We start from the raw sequence: 18,140 nt of genomic DNA, 5'->3' as shown, positions 1-18,140 counted from the left end.
AAAGCCCAGTCCAGTGCTCAGGGGCCTCTGCCCCTCAGCCTGCTCTCCTGTGGGTAAAACACGCTGGTTCTGATAACCCACTCATAGACCCTCTTAACTGGACACGCTTGTGATCCCTGTCCCTCTGGAACAGTAGGGACCGAGGGCACCCAGCACCCCCAAGGACTGTCACTTCCCTCCCTCCTGGTCCTGCCTGTTCCCACAGCCTTTAGGATCCACTGGCCACCGACCTTCTTTCCCTAAGCGCTGTCCCCTCCCCTGAGGTCTTGTGGGAAAGAGGAATGGATGGACTAACAGTGGTTGAGCTCCTACTGTGTACAAGCTTTACCAGAGTTATCCAGTTTAACCCCTTGAGGTGATGACTATTTTTTTTTTTTTTACTAGAGAAAGAATAAAAACCTGGCATATATGGAATGTACATTTATTTCTTTTTTATTTTGGTGTTGCTGTTGTTGAGAATATACACAGCAAAACATACACCAATCGAACAATTTCTGCACGTACAATTCAGTGACACTGATTACATCCTTTGAGTTGTGCAACCATTTTTACCGTCCTTTTCTGAGTTGTCCCTCCCCCATTAACATAAACTCACTGCCCCTTAAGGTGAGGCAAGGACTATTTTTATCCTCATGTTACTGAGAACTGAGGCTTAGAGGGCAGGAATCTGAGCCAGTGGAAGAGCTGACTCTTATTTCTGTGGAATTCCTCCAGGCCGGCCAGCCTCCTGATTCCGTCATCTGCCTGGATTTGTGAAATGTGTACATTTAATTTGTCAAACATGTATCAGGTCCCCCCTTGTGCCTGGGACTGTGGTAGGCATTACAAAAATAACCCCAGATGTCTCCATCCCTGTTACTTTGCTGAGCAGGCCTAACTGTAGCCCACTTGGACTGGGGAATTTGCTGTGACTCTGGACAAGGCCTGAGCAAGACAAAGCCCTGCGGCCACATGGCTCAAGTGGATCCCACCTAGGTCAAGGTTCGTCTTGTGACCAAGGCCTCACGCTTCTCTCTGACTTGTGCCCAAGGCATTTGGGAGTGGCCAGGTTGGTCAATGCTCTGCTAAGTCCAGCTAGCGGCTCTGCCAAGGCCACGCCACAGAGGACAGCAAGTGGACCAGGGCTCTGCAGGGAAAAGGCTCACTCACAGAGGGCAAGAGTGTGTGGACTGGGAGGAAGGTTAAGTTCTTCACCATTTTTTGTGCCGGAGACTCCTGTGGATCTGGTCATGTCTATTGACCTCTTCTCAGGATAACATTTTAAACCGCATAAAATAAAACACTGAGGATTATAACGGGTTTTCATGAACAGGGGAAAAGATGTCCACAGATTATGACTGAATGAATAAAATCAGGTTACAGAAGCGTTTGTATAATAAGGTTCCATTTATGAAGAGAGAAAGGAAGGAAAGAAGAAAGGGAGGGGGAGAAAGAGAGAGAGAAAAGAAAGAAAGAGTCTTAGTTTCTTAGTGCTGCTATAACCGAAATACCACAAGTGGGTGGCTTTAACGAACGGAAATTTATTTTCTTACAGTTTAGGAGTCTAGAAGTCCGAATTCAGGGCACCTGCTCTAGGGGCAGGCTCTCTCTCTGTCTGCCATGGGGGAAATCCTTGTCTTAGCTTCTACAGTGTTCTTCCAGGCATTCCTTGGTGTCCTCCACCTGGTGTCTGTTCCCGGCTTTTGCCTGCTTCTCTGTGCCTAATCTGCTTTTTTTATAACTCAAGAATAAGCAGGTTTAAGACCTACCCTACACTGACAATGTCCTCATTAACATAACAAAGGAAACCTACTTCCTGTAGCACTATGTCCACAGGTATAAAACCCTGTCCACAGGTATAAAACCCCACTGTCATCGATTTCACTCATAAGGACCCTATAGGACAGAGCAGAGCTGCCCCAAAGGGCCTCCAAGGGGTGACCCGTGGATTCGAACTGCCAACCTTTTGATTAGCAGCCATAGCTCTTAACCACTGCACCACCAGGGCTCTGTCCACAGGTATAGGGGTTAGGATTCCAACACACATTTTGGGGGGACACAATTCAATCCATAACAGGGAGGAGGGGAGGGAGAAAAGGAAAGGAGGAGGACAACCATTCCTATACATGTGGCTGGCCCCACCATCCTTCCTCATGGCTCCAGGCCAAGGTTCCCTGTGGGCCCCCTGTGGCCCCCCTCAAGTCACGGCCAAATCGCCTCATTTTTGTCACTGCCTCCCCCCTTGTCTGGCAGCCAGGACTTCAGCCTGGGCCTATCCCTATCACAGCCCTAATGGTACTGTAGGGCCATTGTCTCTGAATCTGCCTCCCCTATCAGACTGGCCATCAGCAGACTCACTGCTCACTCTGCCATTATCATAACAGCCTGGCAAAACCAAGTCCTGGGCAGTTGCCACCACGCACTTTTTAGGCCCTACAGGAGCCACAACCCAGCTAGAGGGCCACATGGCCGGGCAGCCTGGTTCTCTCTAAAGTCCCCACAGTCCCCTCTGCCAGCCTGCTTGCTTCTTTTCCTCACGGGTGGCACAGTCAGACCTTCTCCTTGCTGTTCCAACCTCCAGCCCCACCTTGCCCACACCCTAGGCTGAGGCCCCGACTCTGTCAGGCATGGACCCCACATCATGTGTTACGAACTGAAATGTGTCCCCCCAAAATATATGTTGTAAATCCTAACTAACCTCTAGGCCTGTGGTACACTGTGCATCTGTCAATTTGTCGTACTGTGGTGGCTTGCATGTTGCTGTGAGGCTGGAAGCAATGCCACCGCTATTTCAAATACTAGCATGATGGTCAGATTTCAGCAGAACTTCTAGACTAAGGTGGACTAGGAAGGACTTGGAGATCTACTTCTGAAAAAACTGGCCAGTGAAAACCTTATGAATAGCAACGAAACATTGTCTGATATAGTGCTGGAAGATGAGTCCCTCAGGTTGGAAGGCACTCAGAACACAACTGGGGAAGAGCTGCCTCCTCAAAGTAGTCAACCTCAATGATGTGGCTGGAATAAAGCTTTCAGGACCTTCAATTGCTGATGTGGCATGACTCAAAATGGGAAGAAACAGCTGCAAACACCCATTAATAATCAGAGTATGGAATGCACAAAGTATGGATCTAGGAAAATTAGAAGTCATCAGAAATGAAATGGAACGCATAAAGATAGATATGCTAAGCATTAGCGAGCTGAAATGGACTGGTATTGGCCATTTTGAATCAGACAATCATATGGTCTCTATGCCGGGAATGACAAATGGAAGAGGAATGGTGTTGCATTCATTGTCAAAAAGAACATTTCAAGCTCTACCCTGAGGTATGACACTGTCAGTGACAGGATAATATCCATACGCCAACAAGGAAGACCAGTTAATACAACTATTATTCAAATTCACCCACCAACCACTAATGCCAAAGATGAGGAAATAGAAGATTTTTAGCAACTTCTGCAGTCTGAAATTGATCAAACATTCAATCAGGATGCATTGATAATTACTGGTGATTGGAATGCGAAAGTTGGAAACAAAGAAGAAGGATTTGTAGTTGAAAAATATAGCCTTGGTGATAGAAACGACATTGAAGATCTCATGGTAGAATTTTGCGAGACCAACGACTTCTTCATTGCAAATACCTTTTTTCAACAACATAAACGGTGGCTATACATGTGGACTTCACCAGCTGGAGTATACAGGAATGAAATTGACTACATCTGTGGAAAGAGACGATGGAGAAGCTCATTTTCATCAGTCAGAACAAGGCCAGGGGCCGACTGTGAAACAGACCATCAATTGCTCACACGCAAATTCCCGGAAGCAGTCCAAGCTGCACTGAAGGCACTGGTGAAAATCAAGGTTCCAGGAATTGACGGGATACTAATTGAGATGTTTCAACTTCAACATTATGATTAACGGAGAAAATCTTAACATTGTCAAGGATTTCATTTTATTTGGATCCACTGTCAACACCCATGGAAGGAGGAGTCAATAAATCAAATGACGTACTGCCTTGGGCAAATCTGCTGCAAAAGACCTCTTTAAAGTGTTACAAAGCAAAGATGTCACTTTGAGGACTAAGGTGCACCCGACCCAAGCCATGCTGTTTTCAATCGCCTCATATGCATTCAATAGCTGGACAATGAATAAGGAAGACTAAAGGAGAATTGATGCCTTTGAATTATGGTTTTGGGGAAGAATATTGAATATATATCATGCACTGCCAGAAGATTGAACAAATCTGTCTTGGAAGAAGTACAGCCAGAGTGCTCCTTGGAAGTGAGGATGGCGAGACTTCGACTCACACACTTTGGATACGTTATTAGGAGGGACTAGTCCCTGGAGAAAGACATCTGGCTTGGTAAGGTAGAGGGTCAGCGGAAAAGAGGAAGACCCTCAACTCTCAAGGAAATGGATTGACACAGTGGCTGCAACAATGAGCTTAAACATAACAATGATTGTGAGGATGGTACAGGACCAGGCAGTGTTTTGTTCTGTCACATGTAGGCTGGCTACGAACAACAATAACAGCATGCCTGTGGTTGTAATTCCATTTGCGAATAGGTGGTCTTTGTTACGTTAATGAGTCAGGGTTAGCATAGGGTGTGTCTGAGTCAATCTCTCACAAATTATAAAAGGAGCAGATTAAGCAAGCAAAGATGGAGGAAGAGAGATGCCAACCCACGTGAAGACTGCCCAGGAGCAAAAGCTCAAAGAGACAAGGACCTTCCTCCAGAGCCAATAGAGAAAGAGAGCCTTCCCCTAGAGCCGGCCCCCTGCATTTGGACTTCTGGTCTCCTAACCTGTGAGAAAATAAATGTCTGTTTGTTGAAGCCACCTACTTGTTTATTTCTGTTACAGCAGCACCAGATAGTTAAGACAGAACTTCCATTGAACTGGAAGTTAAGAATGCCACCTGGTCACTTTGAGCTCCTCATGCCTCTGGATCAACAGGCAAAGAACAGAGTTACCGTACTGGGCGTACTGGGTGGTGTGATTGATCCCGATTACCAAGGGCAAATCAGACTGATATTACATAATGGAGGTAAAGAAGAGTATGTCTGAAATAGAGGAGGCCCTTTAGGACGTCTCTTAGTACTACCATGCTCTGTGATTAAAGTCAACGGAAAACTACAGCAACCCAATTCCGACATGACTACTAATGACCCAGACCCTTCAGGAATGAAGGTTTGGGTCATCCCACCTGGCAAAGAACTATGACCAGCTGAAGTGCTTGCTGAGGGCAAAGGGAATACAGAATGGGTGGTGGAAGAAGGTAGTCCTAAATACCAGTTACAACCACATGACCAGTTGCACACACCCTCTACTTACTTATCGACATGGTTAGGTTCCAAAGACCAGGTCGTTTCGTGAAATCGTTGTTATGCAAAAATAGAAGATGATTACATCGTTACATAACTGCCAAAGTACATCATTATATAACTACCAGATTACATCATTACATAACTGCCAAACCACTGAGAATCATGGTCCAGCCAAGTTGACACATAACCTTAACCATCACAGCCAACGTGCCAATGTTACTCTTGCCTCTCACCTTGGCTTTTGTCACTGCCAGACAGATGTACGTCATTAATGTGAAAATAGTCAGAGAGTAGATTTTTTACTATTGTCATAAATGTGAAATGTCGGATAAGGAGATAGTTGATAAGTGAGGAAAAAGTGTGTAACAAATACATTTGTTTTCTTCCTTTTCTTATTCCATTATTTATTACAAAACATAAGATGTAAATGGGACTAGTGTGTTTTAGGTTGTATGCATGTGTCATGGATTGAATTGTGTCCCCCTAAAATATATGTCAACTTGGTTGGGCCATGATTCCCAGTATTGTGTGGTTGTCCTCCACTTTGTGATTGACATAATTTTCCTATATGTTGTAAATCCTTATCTCTGCCGATGGTTAATGAGGCAAGATTGGATTATGTTGAAGAGGATTAGGGTGGGATATAACACCCTTGTTCAGGTCACATCCCTGATCCAATGAAAGGGAGTTTCCCTGGGGTGTGGCCTGTACCACCTTTTATCTTACAAGAGATAAAAGGGAAGTGATTAGAGAGTTGGGGGACCTCATACCACCAAGAAAGTAGCACCAGAAGCAGAGCATGTCCTTTGGACCGGAGGCTCCTGAGCCAATTCCAACCTATGATGACTTCAAGTGTGCATAGTAGAACTGCTTATAGGGTTTTCAAGGCTGTTACCTTTTAGGAGCAGATAGCCAGGCCTTTCTTCTGAAGCACCTCAGGGTGGATTCAAACCACTAACCTTTACAATTAGTAGGTGAACACTTAAGGAGCCCTGGTGACAGAAAGTGTTAAGTGCTCAGCTTCTAACTAAAAAGGTTGGAGGTTTGAACCTACCCAGCGTCTCTGGGTTAGAAAGGCCTGGCAACCTGCTCCCGTGAAGATTACAGGCTAGAAAACACTGTGGGGTAGTTCTACTCTGTCACATGGGTCGCTGTGACTTAAAATCTATTCGGAGGCACAGAGCAACAGTGGAGTGCTTAACTGTTTGCACCACTCAAGGACTCAGCCGAGGGTCTCTACTTTAAATCGGGCAGCCCAAGGAGGCCTCTCCAAGAAAGAGCACACCATCCAAAGAGCAGAGGGACCTGATTTACCTTCAATGCAAGGGGAAGTCTAAGTGGCAGAACCTGATTCCTATCTTAGAAAGAGCTCTCAGGCCCCACTGCTGTGTGAAGAATGAATCGTACAGACAACAGAGTTGTTAGGAAGCAATGCTTACTCAGTTTGGATATCCAATAATCATCTCACATAATGTATCTAAAAAGAGACACCTGGATCATCGACCCCCTCAAAACAACAAAAAACCCGCTCTCCCCCAATCTTCCCCATCTCTGTCAACAGCACCACTGTTAACCCAGATGTTCAAGCCCAAAACTTAGGGGCTATCCTTGCCTCCTTCCTCTCCCTCGTCTTCTGCACCCAGGTCCAGTCTATTCTTTTCTTGTTCTTTTCTCTTCAACCCCATTGCCCTCGTTCGGATCCAGGCAGCTGTCACCCTCCCATCGACTTCTGTAGCTCCCCTCTGGCTCCTACAGTCCACTATCCACGCAGTAGCCAGGGGTGGTTTTTAAAAACACAAATATCCGCTCAATTCCAGCCTAACATCCCTCGAGAACTTTCTTTGCCCTGAGGACCATTAAAGAGGCCCGACCACCAGGGCCTGGGAGGGAGGAGAAGGGGTAGGGGCGGGGCCTCTCCGTCTGGCTCTTGGCCGCCCAAGTCTAGGAACCTTTCTTGCCGGCGCTGAGGGAAGCTTTTCCAGTAGTAACTTCCGGCTTCGTCGATCCTATTTCCCGTGCTGCACCGCGGCTTTTTCTCTCTTTTCCGGTCCCTGGCGCTCCGGGAGCCGCGGGAGACGGTGAGGTCTGACCGCGCGGCATCCGGCTCCATCCGCGACCCCTGGGCGGCGGAGGGACGCAGGCCAGAGGGAGGGCAGGGGGGCCGGTTGCGGGGCTGTGGGGAGCAGAGGCCACGGGGCGGGGGATGGTGCTTGTAGGTCCTTAAGGGATGAATGAAAAGGGGAGGTGGGTGAACTTGGATTTTGGGGGGTACTGAAGTTCCCAGGGGCACAGCTTTGGGTGAGGGGGGTCCTGGGCACCATTACCTGGGTTTAAGAGGTGGGGACCGATGTCGGGTCGTGCAGAGTGAGTCGGGCGGGTGGGGGCCGCAGGTCCCGGCCTCTGAAGCCTGCTTCACTCCCCTCTAGATCAGGGCGGAGGATGGGCCGGGCCCAGCCCAGCGAGTCCCCAGCCCTGATCTACTCCACTCTCCTCCAGGTGCAGACATGGCCAAGTCCAAGAACCACACCACGCACAACCAATGTAAGTTTCCCAGGCTCAGCCTCCAGGTTGGGACCCAGACCCTGGCCGGGAATGGTTTAGGACTGGTGGGGGGTGGAGAGTGTGGGGAGTAGTGAGGGGCGTACATTTCCACCGGCGAGTCTGGGACTGGTTTTATTTTCATCCATTGTTACCTTTGGGTTTATAGGTTTAGGAGCTAGGGATCCGTTTGAGATGCCCACAGTGCTTTGCGTTCAGTGTTAAGGGTTTTCCCAAATCTCTGGGAAGTCATGGTTCTCCCCAGCTTGTCAGCTGTGTTGTTGGATGGTTTTACTGAAATAAATCTTTTTTTGGTCTAAATCCTTTTCTTTCCCACAGCCCGAAAATGGCACAGAAATGGCATCAAGAAACCCCGATCCCAACGATATGAATCTCTTAAGGGGGTGAGTGTGCGCCTGGATCACCTAGAAGGTTGTCCCTTCTCAGCTCCATTTGCATAGTTAAGACCTTTCATGGTGACCTTTTCCAGCTTCAGCCCCTGGCTGAGCACCTCAGGTGTCCTTCATCTTAGTGGTCGGCCACAGCCCACAATTCCTTTCTCTGCTCAGCCAGGTTTTGCCTGTATGTCAAGCCCTGCCAGACCCATAACAACACTTTGGTTGATCATCTCCCTTGCTCAGCCAGAGCACTGCAAGGGAAGAGGCAGCTTTGTACCTGGCACCTGGTACTTTCTGGGCACCTTGTGAACCTTCCATTCCATATTCACCAGCCTTATGACCTTGATCTGATGCCATGCTGTGCTTGGGGGAAGCTTTGCTGCCTGTGTCCGGGGTTCTAAAGGTTAGCTGAGACGGGCAAGGAGAACTAGAGCCCTGTCCGCAGACTTCTCCCTGCACCCTTGCTTTCTCGCTGTGGAGTGAATCACCAAACTTCTTAGTCTCAGTTTCCCGTCTTGGTCTCTCACTCTGCTTCCTCTGCTGTGAATCGGTTGCAGCCTGTTGTACCAGGCTTAGTGTGTGACTGACACCTCCCTGTAAAGAAAACGCAGCCGAAGCACTGTTGTAGGAAGTTGGAGTCCTGCAGCCCTGGCAGAGGGGGCAGCCATTATTTGTTCTTTCCTTCCGCACTTGCATTTGACTGTTAAAAGGGTTGAAATATTGCAGCATTTAATGCTGAGTCCCCAGCAGACTTGGCCTGGGGCCTCCTATTCTCTTGGGCCCCGCTGTGGAGTGGAGCACCACACACTGCAGTTACAGCTGCTGGTACCTTTCGTGCCTTCCAGGTGGACCCCAAGTTCCTGAGAAACATGCGCTTTGCCAAGAAGCACAACAAGAAGGGCCTGAAGAAGATGCAGGCCAACAACGCCAAGGCCATGGATGCACGTGCCGAGGCTATCAAAACTCTCTTAAAGCCCAAAGAGGTCAAGCCCAGGATCCCAAGGGGCGTCAACCGCAAGCTCAGTCGTCTCGCTTACATCGCCCATCCCAAGCTTGGGAAGCGTGCTCGGGCCCGCATTGCCAAGGGTCTCAGGCTCTCCCGGCCAAAGTCCAAAGCCAAGGCTCAAAGTAAGGCCGAAGCTCCGGCCAAGGCTTCCACTCAAGTTCTAGCTCCAGGTCAGGCTCCCAAAGGTACCCAGGCCCCCACAAAGGCTTCGGAGTAGAGTTCTCCATCTGAGGACAGAAGGACTGGTGTGACCCCTGGGGCTGCAATCTGCATGGGGCTGGTGTCCTCCTGTGCTATTTGTACAAATAAACCTTGAGGCAGGAGCTGCTGTCAGTCTGCTGTGTCTGTGGGGCTGGGGGTGAGGAGTGGTGCCTCCATTTGTGTGAGGAGAAGAGTCTCTCCTCTGAATGGATGGTGGGATGTGGGTGGGTGGGAGTCATGGCCCTGGAGTGCAAGAGGAGGAACCTAATAAATTAGAAATGGCCTTAGGGGAGCTGGGGCATACAGCTTGCTGGCTGGGCTGGGCAGGCCGCTGAGAAAAGGAAGAAATCCCAGATGCCCTTGTTAGGTGTTGAAGCATGTCCAGAGGAACTGGAAGGGCCCCTACTAAAGATTTCTGTACTTTGGCCTAATGCAGTCCAGATTTAGGCTGTTCCTGGTACACCTGGCCAGGGTCCACTCTTGGACCATAAAGGCAGAGTAGTGGTGGCACTGCCTTCTGGGCACAAATGGGCCAGAGCCCAGGAGACACCCTCATGTGCCCTGATGAAATACTGTACAGGTCATGTGCTGTGCCTCCTGACCAGCTGCTCCATCTGCAGGGTCTTGGTGCTCAGAGCAGCCAGTGAGCAAGTAGTGAAGTAATAAGTATTTGTGGAGGCTTCCTGTAGGAGGCACCCGGTGGAGCATTGTTCCTGGGTACAGTTAATCCTCATAAGCAATCTGAGTATGATGGTTGTGTGATGTATAATCCAAACTTGGGCAGTTTGGAAACTCAAAAGGGGTGGCAGGATGACAGGCAGTCCCTGGTGTGTATATGGTCCCATTACCTCTGAAGTAGCTATTTCTATTACCTTCATTTTACAGATGAGGAAACCTGTTCATTCAACCCAGGCAGTCGACGTGGGGCCCCAGGAAGTTTAATTTGCCCAACCAAGGCTGAGGCTGCAGTCCTGCTAGCTCTTGACTGAGCCTGGCACCCACTGTGGGTTGCCAACTGCCCTTCCCCAGGTGGTGTCAGATGGGAGGTGGCATCTTGAAAGGGCCAACTTTGTACCCTGACTCACTGTCTTCAGCAGTTACAGGGAGAAGGGTTTCCAGAGCCAGGTCTGTGCTGGCACCTTGGACAGGGAGCATGCTCTTATCCAGTCATTCTGCCCTGAGGGAGGAGTGGTCCCTTCAAGTTGCTCCAGTGTGGCCAGGCCCCAATCCCAAGGTCAGAGGCTTCAACTAGGTTTTCCTAAGGCCATGACCCTCAGCTTCCTCCAGCTTCCACAGGAGGCCTGCCCTGTGCAAAGGAAGGAGCCCAAGTCCCCAGGTATCAAATGCTTGAGTCTCAATCTCCACTCCACCTCCTCCAACCTGTGTAACCTTGGGCAAGTTTCTGTTCTGAGCTTCAGTTGCTCTGTCTTCAAATGGGGCTTGTAATGGCACCTGCATTACATGTGAGGCTGGTGTGGGGGTTCAATGAAGATGGAGCCCGTGAAAGGGAAGGCTCCTTGTTACAAGTCCATGGGCAGGGGTGGGGATTACTATTAGTCCTATCAGTACTAAGCCTGCAGTCCACAAATCCAGGCCCAGGACTTCCCCTCGGACCAAAACAAGGAACTTCAAAAGCCGGCCCTGCTGGCCCTCCCTGCCCCATGCTCATGGAGGTCAGGACCAGATGAGGCCAGACCAGCTCGAGGAGCAGGATCAGCTCCTGGGCCACAGCTGCCTGGGGACCTAGTAAGGCCAACCAGCTGAAGCCCAACTCCTGGGCCTTTCTGCACACACCGCCTCATGACCCCTGGCCAGGGTGCTAGGAACCCTGATGCACTGACCCGGCCTACCAGAGTCCCTGCCCCGTCACCCCCTGCTCCCAACACTAGAGCAGGGGCCACACGTCTTCCTGTCAGTCTGTGGATTTGAAGTGCCAACCGTCATGCCTCGTTAGCTGTCACTCTGCATGCCCAACATCTAGTTCCAGTCGTTTTGACTCAGGATGCCAATGTACCCCTGAAAGCCAGGGGTGGCTCCCTGAGGTCCTTTTCTTGGTGCCCCTGACACGTCAGATGTAAGCATGATGGCCATTGACAACAGCAATGTGGGCCCTTGTGGCTGGGCAGACACGACTGGGTGGTACCAGATGCGAGTGCTGGTTGTGGGGCACAGAGCTATGACGGGGTGGTAAACACCATCTCTCCAGAGAAGCGAATGTCCTCACTGTTAATGGTTTAGAGGCGGCCCCTGCCTACACTCAGATTTTATTGGCGTGGTGGGGGACAGTGGGGTCCTTGGCACTGGTCTGGGTGGAAGCTCCAGGGTAGAGGTGGGGAGCATGGGGCTCAGCTGTCGCGTGGGGCAGGGCAGGCACGCTGGCTAGGGCAGACAGCAGGCGGGTGTATATGTCGATCCCACGGAGGAACACGGCCTCATGCAGCCGTTCATCATGGTCATGCAGCAGCACAGGCGTGCGGTTCATGGGCGAGAAGCCCAGGGCCGGGACCCCCACCTGCAGGGGGCGAGGAGGAGCCATCAGGGGGAAGGCTTGTGTCCAGGTTCACCCCAGGGCCCACCCCACTGCCTCGCAAGGGCTCACCGCACGGATATAGCGGCTGTCGGTGGTAGCAGAGAAGATCTCGGGCTCCACAGTGAGGTTCCTGCAGGGGAGAGAGCTGGGTGAACAAGGAAGAAGGAAGAGGCAAAGCAAGAACCGAAGGAGTGAAGTAAGGTGACAGGGCACAGAGAGACAGGAACTCGGCCGTGTGAGGAGGGGAAGGCACAGGCTGATCAGCGTGCTCACATGTCCTTGCAGGCCCCGCTAAATGCTGCCCACCAGGGGTCTGAGTTGTCAGTACTTGTAATTCTGGGCTCCATCCATTTCTAGGGGGAGGGGAAGGATGGCAGGATCAGGACAGGGGCAATGTCCCTGCCCTGTTCCTCACAGGGTGGGCTGTGCCTGACACAGGGCACCCGCCCACCCCCACCCACCCTCGCAGACATCTAGTGGGCCCGTCCAGCCCAGTCCCTTAAAGGCGCCAGGCTTGGGACCTTCCAACGCCCTCCATCTACTTATTTCCTGTCCATTCTTCAGGTCTCAGCCCAAGTGCCTCTTCCTCAGGAGGGTTCTCTCTGACCTCTCAGACCAAATACCCCAATCATAGGCCCTCAGAGTGCGGGGTCCCACCTTTTCCTGGGCCACGTGTGTTCCTTGTAATACTACTTTTATGTAAGTATTTGATGTGTGTCTATCTCCCCACTTCAGGCTGTAAGGACTATGAGGGAAAGAACTGTTTCTGATTTTCCTCCCCACAGTACTCCCCAGAACCCAACAGTGGCCTCCACAACTAATGCTTGCTGGGTAGATAAAACGTGTCTCTCATAGCTAAAGAAATGCCCAGACGCCTGCAGACACACCAAGCACGCGCTCCTACAGAGTCACACACGTGGTGAGCCCAGCCTCAGCTCCAGAAGTCCCCTATCCCAGGTCCTAAGTGGATACCTGAGCAAACTCGAAGGTGACCCCATCGCCAGCCGCCTGGCACCAGTCCTGCAGCTGCTCCTCGAAAGCCTAAGGGGGATGAAATGACCCTGAGCCTCTCCCTGAGCCTCTAGGATGCGACTGAGGACCGGGGGTCCCTCCTTCAAACCCAAGTGGAGATGGCACCTTCAAGTCCACATCGGGTGCCACACGGAAGTCAAAACTGGCGCTCATGGTGGCAGGTACCACGTTATAGGCCACGCCGCCCTCTAGCTTAGTCAGATTCACAGAGGTCACGGCCCCCAGCTTCAGGTGGGGATTTGACTGCAGCCTGTTGGGGGGGGCGGGGGCAAGGAACAACAGTAGAAGGTGGCTCAGCCCCTTCTCTCCCACACAGCCTCCCAGAGCCCCCCCTTTCCCAGGCTGCCTCACCTCTGCTTCTCCTTCTCCCGGAAGGCCAAGATCGAGCTTATAACCTTGTGCTGGGAGAGTGAGAGATGAGATGTGAGAATGGTCCCAGGATAGAACCTCCCAAACCTCCAAACTCCCTTCCCGTGTGCCACACACCAGCTTCTCTGCTGCTGTGTCCTCAATGAAACGCGAGCCATGGCCGGGCTTCCCAGAACATGTGATCCGTACCCCTGGGGAGACGCAGGGGCTATCTTCAGCATGGGAGGGGCTGGAAATGCAGGGCAGCCCTGGAGGTCTCCCCCTCGTTCCAAGCTCCCCTAGCAGGGCCCTGTACCCCTCAGAGCCCATGGCAAAGAGCTGACTTCTGCCCGCAGTCAGGGCCTGCCCTCGGAGAAGCTCTTGGTCAAGGAAACAGGAAGGAGAAGCCCACACAGGAAGGAGCTGGGAGACAGAGGCCCTGGGTTCAAGATCTACTCTGGCTCCAGCTTGCTGTGTGACCCTTGGCAGGCCCTCGCCCTCTCTGACCTAGTCTCCCATCTGTACAGTGACCACCTCCCCCTGACGCCCATACTCACACCAAACGTTACGCTCGCTGTAAAAGACACTGAAGGCATCGGTGGGGCTGGCCAGGCCTGAAGGGGGAAAGGGGAATCAGGGATGGAGTGGCCCAGCCTCGACTAGCAGCCTCCCTACCTCCTCCCTGAGCGCTTAGCAGCCTGCCAACCTGCTCACCCTCATCCAAGGCGAAGCCAGCCCTCAGGGCCTGAAACTCAGGCCGCTGCACAAACAGTTCCATGCCTTTGTGGCCCCCGATCTCCTCATCTGGAAAGGTAGCCGGGTTGTGAGATGAGGGGGCTGCCCCCAATACACTCTCCTCCTCCCAGCTGGTGCCCCTCCCTAAGCCACTCCTACCTGGCACAAAGGTCATATGGATAGTTCTGGGGAAACGGCGGCCTTCGGCCTTCAGCCTCCTCACAGCCTCCAGGTACCTGGGGGGAGGGCAGTGAAAAGGACACAGAGCCAGGTGCTGGAGGAGCCAGCAGGGCCAGGCAGGGCTGGCAAACTGGAGCCCCAGGTCCTAGACTCAGCTCTGCCCCAGCCTGGCAAGGGACTCTGGGAAGTCCCTGCCCCTCTCTCAGTGTCCCCATCCATGCAATCATCGCAGCAATAACTCCTGTCTACAGTAAAGGGTCAAGATGTTCCTTGGCCTTGGGGTCCTCTGACCATACCCCAGGCCTTGCGTCAATCCACCGGGCTGGCAAGGACATTGTGCAGAACTGGAAACAAAGGACACTCACTGGATGCTGACACACTTCATGTCCTGGGCACCCCTGCCATAGATGTAGCCCTCGGCATCCTTGAAGGCCTCAAAGGGGTCATGACTCCAGTGCTCCTGGGTGCAGGGATGGGAAAAGGGCCAAGCCCCAAATTTAGTCACTAATGCACTCTGGTCAACTGCGGCCCTGCCCTAGGAGCCCACAATCAGGTTCGCGGGACAGGCAGGGTGGTGGTGGCGGGGGGGGGACAGAAGGGCAGCTAATTGCCACCCCGTCCCTGCTTCTCCCACCCACTTCCACCCACGGCAATGAATCGTTGCTGGATGAAGGCTCCAGAGTAGAGTAATGCTATGTGCCCAGGGTGTGCACGCTCCCTCCTCCCCCTCCCCCTCCCCCACACCTTGAAGACAGGTACCACATCCATGTGGGAGTTGAGCAAGATGGAGGGGAGTGTGGGGTTGGTGCCCGGCCAGGTCAGCACAATCACCACACGGCCAGGTGCCACCTGCAGGGGGTAAGGAGAGGGGATGGTCAGTGCAGGGTGAGGAGGTACCAGAGCCCCACCTCCCCTCACTCAGGACCCCATGCTCACCTCCACTTTCTGACAGCCCAGGCCCAGCTGACAGGCTCTCTCCTCAAGGAAGGCCACGGCAGCCCCTACGGGCACAAAGAGTCTTGGAGGGGCTGGGGGCTGCTCCTTCCCACCCACAGCTCCCACCGGCCCAGGCACAGCGAAGACGGCGGACACCCAGGGAGTGGTGCAGACCCAGAGCTAGGCTGCTGCCTCCCCAACACGATTCCACACTCCTTGGAGACACCTGCATTTCTGTCCCCAAGGAAGAAGATGTTTTGGCCAGCTAGTGATCCTATAAGTCCCTTAGGTCTCTAGTGGTACAAATGGTTTGCACTCAGCAGATGACCTAAAGGTTGGGGTTCAAACCCACCTAGCGGTACTGCAGTAGAAAAAGGCCTAAAAGGCCTGGTGATTTGCTTTTGAGAGGTCCCAGCCTTGAAAACCCTGTGAAGCAGGTCTACTCTGCACACATGGGGTCGCCATGAGTTGGAACCAACTCAATGGCAACCAGTTTAGTGACCCTTTGTGGAAGGGCTGGAAGCAGGTGTTATTATCTTCCTTAAAGATGGGCACAGTCACATAAGGATTCCTCAATGTCTCCCAGCTGGGAAATCACAGAGCAGACATTTGGACCCATGTACCAAATTCCCAGCCACCCATGGCGGCTGTGGTCTTTGTCTAGCCCCAGCAGACTTTTGGGGGCCTCTTTCCATTGTTGCTGCCTCAGTCTCCCCAGTGGGGAGTGAGGTGAAGTTGTTCCTTAACTAGCTGCCAGGAGTAACTTCTGGAGCAGCACAGCCTCTGGGGAAAGTGTTCCTCATGAACACTGCCTGGAGAGACTGACCTAGGGAGTGGCTAGAAGGGTTGAGGAGACCACTGGGGCAGCCCCTGTGGCTCAGCTGGGTGACAGGGGTTGGAGGCTGGTTTAGAGCACAGTTCCCACCCGTTAGGCCCCCATCGCAGGCCCTGGAACCTTCACATTCTCACCATAATCAGGCTCCGGGTGGACAGTGCGGATGCGCAGGTACTGGCGGAAGAGCGTCACGGACGGGTGCTCGCCCTCGGGACTCTCGCTGGCCATGGCACTGTGTGTGGAAAGCTGGGGACAAACCGAATGACTAACGACCCCTCCCAGCTGAGGCCCGCTCCATCTGCACCTGGCCCGCTCCCTGGGACGAGTTCTTCCGTGCGGCCCACAGGATGGGAACACCCTGAAAAGGAGCTGTAGTCTCCCCTAGTTACGGAGCACCCGTTCTGTTCCAGGCGCCGTGCCGACCACTTTCAACCCATTTTCTCATTTAATCCCCCAAAGAGCCCCATGAAGTTCCTGCCTCTGCCCACTCTACAGAGGAGAAAGCTGAGGCTCAGAGAGGTTCAGGGACAGCTAGAGAGTAGCCGAGTCAGGTTTGAGCCTAGGCGTTCATTCCCCCGCCCTCCTCGAAACATTTCTCCCAATTTCCCGGCTCTTATGCCAGGGAACCCCAGATCCCTCTGCCTCTCTCCAGGATTCCCCCACCTCACTCTGTCCTGGTCTTGGGCTCTTGCTCGCTTCTGAGGGCCCACCCCGGACTGTGGCCGGAACTCAAGGTACTGCGAGGTCGCGGGCTCAGAACCGCCCCGACCCGCCCACCATGTGGCTGGAACCAGGGCGTGGGGCGAGAACGAGGATTGAGAGCAAAGGCTGTTCCAGACCCAGAGGCCGCGTCTGCGCGGGAGCCCAGCCTCTGGACCCCGCCCGCCCCAGGTTCGGGCCGCCTAGGGGATTACTAAAGGCTCAGACTCCCCAAACCCGTCATTCAGCTGCGCCTCCGCGGCCAGCTCCTCCCCGCGCCCGGCTACGTGCTCTGGGCTGGCCCCGCCCCTGGAAGGCTCCTCCCCCTTCAGCCTCGGTATTGGGCCGATGGAGAGGAGGGCGGGCGCTGACGCTAGAAGTCGCGGCCGGCCCCTTGGGCGCCCTCTTGCCCTCAGGGTCCAGCGCTGCAAAGCCCTGCCGGAGCCAGCCCATGCCTGCTCCCCTCCCTCCGACGATCTCCTACCGCTCCCCTCAGCCCCCTTTGAGGTGAGGTTATTTATTGACGTCTGTCTCTTCAGGACTAAGCTCCAGGAGGCAGGTCCATGTACCCACAGGCTTCCCACCTCAGCCTGGCACAATGCTGGCGCCCGGACAGCGTGCAAGGAATGAAGAATAAATGGACGGATGGGAGCATGTGTGCCTATGTGTATGCTCATGTGAACGTGTCACTGTGTGGACAAACTACGTATCAGTGGGTAAGACCCCGTATGTGGCAATGTGTGAGGCGATGGGTGGGTAGGTGTGCCAGTGCCTGTGTGACAGGGAATGTCACGGTGAGAGGACGTCGTCGTGGCGCTGTATGAGCGTGTGTGACAGGTGGGGAAACAGCATAAAAGCACACGTGGCGCAGCGCACTCTGGCTGAACCTGTGCCCGGCTTTCTGGCTCTGCAGTAGCCACCCGAGGAGGGGCAGAGACACAGTTTGGAGGTGTTCTGCTGGCACCCACCTGTGAGTCTGGCTGCCCTTTGTACCCCCAGCCAGTTCTGCCCTTTGCTGTAGGGGCTGAGTCAGCTTGGGGAGGGGTGGGGGTCGAGGACTTCAACCTCTGGGCCCAGAGGAGGCAGGCTGTGAGGGTTGAAAAGGGGCCCATCCCAACCCTCCTGGGATCTATGTCTGGGCTGCTCACCCACCCACACCCGGCGGGCAAGCAGGCTTGGTGGTTCATTGACAATGCTGTTAATTCTTAAGCCATGTCCCTATCCCTGCCTCTACATGCCCTGCTCCCTTCAGCCAAAGGTCCTGCATTCCTGACTCACTCAGCTCAGCTGACCAGACCCAGTATTTCCCACCATTCCCAGTAGCCAGTCTGCATCTGTAAACCCCACCCAAACCCCCCAGCCCTGTATGGGCAAGTGCTTCACTCACCCAGTCTC

General features: G+C 53.1%; 2 protein-coding genes across 3 annotated transcripts; one reads left to right on the top strand and one right to left on the bottom strand.

Annotated features, from left to right (window-relative positions):
* Window positions 1–7,344: 7,344 nt before the first annotated feature.
* RPL29 (ribosomal protein L29) lies at window positions 7,345–9,593 on the top strand. Of its 2 annotated transcripts, none has more exons than XM_023733516.1 (4): window positions 7,345–7,390; window positions 7,804–7,848; window positions 8,185–8,249; window positions 9,089–9,593. In XM_023733516.1, the coding sequence occupies exons 2-4, from the start codon at window positions 7,812–7,814 to the stop codon at window positions 9,464–9,466; spliced, it is 480 nt and encodes a 159-aa protein (XP_023589284.1). In that variant the 5' UTR covers window positions 7,345–7,390; window positions 7,804–7,811; the 3' UTR covers window positions 9,467–9,593. The 2 variants fall into 2 exon arrangements, with proteins under 2 accessions (XP_023589284.1, XP_004368648.1); XM_004368591.2 differs by having other exon boundaries at window positions 7,351–7,385.
* Window positions 9,594–11,683: 2,090 nt separating this feature from the next.
* On the bottom strand, window positions 11,684–16,292 carry ACY1 (aminoacylase 1). The gene is made up of 14 exons (XM_023727141.1): window positions 16,181–16,292; window positions 15,212–15,276; window positions 15,020–15,124; window positions 14,641–14,735; window positions 14,255–14,331; window positions 14,075–14,164; window positions 13,918–13,974; window positions 13,499–13,572; window positions 13,364–13,413; window positions 13,118–13,262; window positions 12,953–13,021; window positions 12,254–12,333; window positions 12,050–12,110; window positions 11,684–11,962 (listed from the first exon to the last, which is right to left on the bottom strand). The coding sequence occupies exons 1-14, from the start codon at window positions 16,272–16,274 to the stop codon at window positions 11,708–11,710; spliced, it is 1,317 nt and encodes a 438-aa protein (XP_023582909.1). The 5' UTR covers window positions 16,275–16,292; the 3' UTR covers window positions 11,684–11,707.
* Between the last annotated feature and the right edge of the window lie 1,848 nt (window positions 16,293–18,140).

Source organism: Trichechus manatus, unplaced genomic scaffold (assembly GCF_000243295.1).
Source record: "Trichechus manatus latirostris isolate Lorelei unplaced genomic scaffold, TriManLat1.0 scaffold00001, whole genome shotgun sequence".
Lineage (NCBI taxonomy): Eukaryota > Metazoa > Chordata > Mammalia > Sirenia > Trichechidae > Trichechus > Trichechus manatus.
This window is presented reverse-complemented; position numbering and strand designations above follow the sequence as displayed.